The sequence below is a fragment of the Tupaia chinensis genome, unplaced genomic scaffold (genome assembly GCF_000334495.1).
Source record: "Tupaia chinensis unplaced genomic scaffold, TupChi_1.0 Scaffold000170_1, whole genome shotgun sequence".
In the NCBI taxonomy this organism is placed as follows: domain Eukaryota; kingdom Metazoa; phylum Chordata; class Mammalia; order Scandentia; family Tupaiidae; genus Tupaia; species Tupaia belangeri.
In genome coordinates this window covers 1,768,118-1,772,302 of record NW_006159645.1, presented here as the reverse complement: position 1 = coordinate 1,772,302, position 4,185 = coordinate 1,768,118, and the positions used below count along the sequence as shown (strand labels likewise).

The 4,185-nt window shown below is 46.6% G+C and overlaps 1 protein-coding gene across 1 annotated transcript in view; it reads right to left on the bottom strand.

The window, feature by feature from the left end:
* GARS1 (glycyl-tRNA synthetase 1) overlaps nucleotides 1-4,179 on the bottom strand; it is a 51,318-nt gene extending 47,139 nt beyond the window's left edge. Inside the window, exon 1 of the mRNA XM_006146230.3 lies at nucleotides 4,014-4,179. Coding sequence (XP_006146292.1) covers nucleotides 4,014-4,073 — 60 coding nt within the window. The 5' untranslated portion in view covers nucleotides 4,074-4,179. The remainder of the gene's footprint in view (nucleotides 1-4,013) is intronic.
* Between the last annotated feature and the right edge of the window lie 6 nt (nucleotides 4,180-4,185).

Below are 4,185 nucleotides of genomic sequence, written 5' to 3'. Positions count from 1 at the left end.
CCCCCCCCCCCCCCCCCCGCCGTGAGTTTTAAGCCACGGGGTCTGAGACACAAACCGCGGCTGACTACGTGGGAATCCAGCGACATAGCCATTACGCGAACTGCTGGTTCCCCCTAGCAGTTCTTTAAAACAATTTCTACCTTGACAATTACTAAGTTTCACCACAGGTTTAAAAAAAAAAAAAAAGAGCCCTTCTTGGTTATTGTCCCCCACAGTAATTACTCTGTTAAGTCACATTAAGCTACATCTACCTAAATCATTCCAGAGTGGCCTCTTCAGTCCAGGTAATGATACTGAAAACTCATCGAATCTCTACTCCACTTCCTCCCTAAGACTCCAGATCAAGTACAAGTCATCTCAACACGTCCTACCTGCACTAAGAGACCTTGAACCCTGTACTTCTTCAGCCACTCAATCTCATTCACTGTTTACAGCAAGTCAAGGGGAGGGGCAACGCCTACGGGAGAGGGCAGCCCCCAGGGAACTGCTGAAGACAGGTAAACTGCAATGATCCCTGGAAAGGACCCTTCCGGGTACTAGGCAAGAACAGTGGGAGACCAAAGGCAGAGTGCAGTGGACAGAAAAGAAAGGAAAAATGAGAAAGTAAAGACAGTGAGATACAGGAAAGAATCCTTAGCTATAAATGGAAAAATAGGTTGGGGAAGGGGAGGTTCCAGGGGCCTACGTTCCAGACAGCAGCCCAAACCTGTCTTTATAAACAGATACAACTGTTCCCCCAAACTGGAGGTTCTAAAACTGCGGTTTTGAACAGCTATCCCTGTTAAAAGGCACTGCTGACCCCAGAAGCTTTTGCTTATGGGAGTTATTTACATCAATACAAAATTGATTACAACAGGCCAGCTGCAGTGGCACAAGCAGTAAGGTGCTCCTGTGTCATTCAAGCCACAAAGGAAGACAGGGGATTCAGATCCCTGGTGAACCAAGCATGCCAGGCCTGTCTATGGGTACTGTGAGCGTAGCTGGCTGAAAGACGGGGGAGGACTGCCAAGTGGTAAGACCCCCACCCACGGTCTGTCTCTCTCTCCCCATGCAGGGTCTGTCTGTCTGTCTCTTTCTCTCTTCTTCCCTTCCTCTCATGGAAGAAATAAACTTAAAAAAAAATTAATGGCAATTTAAAAAATATTAATTCATTTAAAATAATAGAAGCCTGGGGCCGGCAGGTGGTGTGGTAGTTCAGGGCACTGGACTTCCCCATAGCCGACCGTGGTTCAAGTCCTGGACCTGGCAGCTTGTTTTTTCACTTTCTATCACTCTCACTGTCCCTCTCTTGTCAAATTATAATAAAGTTAAATAAACAATGATTCTTTTTTTTTTTTTAAAAAAGATCTTTTGTGGGACCAGCAATTGACATAATGGCTATGTCGCTGGACTCCCATGTAGTCGACCGTGGTTCAAGTCTCAGACCTGGCGGCTTAAACTCACACCAGGCATGTGTGCGTGTGTGCATGTCCAAAATCCCAAGAGGAGAATGGAGAAGGGATTGCAGCTTGGCCATTCTCCTAGGCGGGGGTGGGGGTGGGGGTGGTGATTTCTCACTTTCTGTCTCTGTCTCTCTGTTTTTCTGGCGAGCGCACGCACCCTATAGCAAAAACCTCTCCAAAAACAAAAAGATCTTTTGTAAAAAATTTTTTAAAAAAGTAATAGAAGCTCAGTATGTGCTACATACATTCAAATAACATCTCTGTGAGCATAACGGTATCTTTTAAAATAAAAAAACAGTGAGAAGGATAACAACTTTATAATTTTACATGATTCTCATATATGCTTCTTTTGCAATACGGTATTTCGGGTAAAGTATATGAAGAAAACCATAAGTACCCGGAAAGGAAAGAAAATTTTTAAAGCCTTTTCAGATCCCTCTGGTTAGTCTTCTTTGATATTACATCAAAACTGACAAATGGAAGTTCCTAAAACGTTATTTCTAACTTAGAAACTACAGCAATAAACTTTTCATATTCTATTCCATTAAAGTCATTATGCATGTCAAGATTCATCTCAAGACTCTGGATGGATCTTTCACCAGTATCTGATTTCATAACATCCTGCATTGATTGGTCCTTTGGAAAATACTAGTTAACTGAGTTATGCAGCTCTCCCGAATATTAACCCATTTATCATACATATCTAAAAAGCGCACATCTGTTAACACCAGCATTCATCTCAAGTCTTTAACAACTGTGAAACTGCCAAGCTCACTGTAAGAAGTTTCCCAAAATTCTACCTTTCCCCAAAGCCTGAATTTTATTATCGGCCACAAACACCATCCGTTGTCTTCTTGTAGCAAGAGGCTCATTTCCTTCATTTTCCAGATTAGCACAATTACATGAACTACATGTCGGAGCAAGCACCTTAGAAATCCCACTGCAGGGAGAGCTGCGATTTGCAGACTTCACAACGGAAACACGCAAAATGCGTGAAGGTCGCAGTGTGTCCCATTTTGCCGTGTACAAGGGTTTAACTAGATCTTCTTTCAAATTCCTTCCCAGCTGACACAGAATCACTATGATTCAAAGTTCCAGGCAACAAATTATGTGATAGACATCAGGTCCTGGGAAAGGAGAAAAAGAACTCAAACAACTTACATAAACTAATTCACATACTGAGACTCTATCTTCAAATACAAAAAGTTCTGATTCACAATCACGACAACATGAACAACACAATCAGATCCTAGACCCTGTCTAACTGCAGATGGATACTTTGCACTGCAGTTCCAGGCTAACGTGGCAGAGGGAGGGGTTTGGGTGTGTGTGTTTTTCTAAATTAGATGTATTCTCCCTTCTGAAGGGAAGGGTGCAAAAAAAAAAAAAAAAGAGTTAGGGAAGACAAAGGAGCCACACCTAATTTGGGGAGGGTAAGTGGAGGGAGACAGTATAAGCCTACAGTATTCTAATATCAATAATAAACAAACAAAAAAATTGGGCCCATTGTGAAATTTCAAAATAAAATACTATTACATCAGTCGGCTCAAACTAGAGAAGACGAGATTGCAAAGGGGCAGAATTTGTTGAATCTGCAGCAGCTAACTATGCCCAGGGAATTATTTCTGAGACCGAGTTCCACCCTCCGCAGCGAAGGCAAATTATTGCATCAGGCGCCCGGGCAGCAGAAACCCGCCTAGTGTTTACTACTAGGTCATGGATCCCCGGGGTCCTACTGTAAGCTTCCGGCTCTACCTAACTGGATGGGGGACTCGCTTCAAGTAATCTTTTCCTTGTCTCTCTAAATACTGAGCTCCATGCAGCACCCTAGGAAATGGAGTCCGTATTAATCACCACGTCTCCCATCCCATGACACCTCCCTCCGTCCTGCAAAACCAAATTTCAGAATGTTCCCTAAGGATAGCTGACTTGACCGAGTAATTCGGCAACGTGGACCCTTCCCCGACTTTACGATCTGAAAGTTCACTCGTTCCAAGTGGCCTTTTCCGAAGCCAGAGAACATGACAGGCGCTAAGGATGATGAATTCACATCCTTAAGACAGAAAGTTCGACACCTCGCCATATCCGCGTTCCAAGCTTTTCCATCTTCTGGGTCGATCATTCAGCTAACCAAGCACGGAATGGAGGGAGAGGAGGAGGAAACCCTATTTAAAGCATCCTAAAGACTAAGGCGTCTGGTTCTAAGACAGAACCGCGGTTTCGCTCTTGATTGACCAGGGAAAGAATGAAAGAATCGGGAACCCAGTGCACAAAGGACACAGCACAGAAGCAAAAACCCAAGTTCCGGTTATTCCAAAGGGTCACAGATGCTGGCCCGTCGGAGACCAAGCGGCGCGGGCAGAAGCAAGGACAGGAGAGGGAGGTCAGGATCGGGACGGAGGACATCAGGGAGCCGTCCCAGGAGAGGGTCAGAAAGGGACGGTGGACGGCGCCTGGATGACTCGGGTCCACAGTGGGGGACGCGAGGACGACGCCGGGGACGAGGGAACTGGCCAGATGAATGGGATCCTGGGGAGGGAAGCATGGGAGGCCGCGGAGGAGCGCCGGTACCTGCTGGCGCACGGCTAGTCGGAGAGGTGCCAGCACCTCCTCGGCCCCCGCGCCGTCCATGCTGCTCCTGGTGGCAGCAGGTAACGAGGTCGGGGCGCGGGCGGGCGTGCCGAGGGGACGGCGGGGCAGCAGCGAGGGCCGGGCCGGGAGCCGGGGCGGCGGCGGCAGCGAC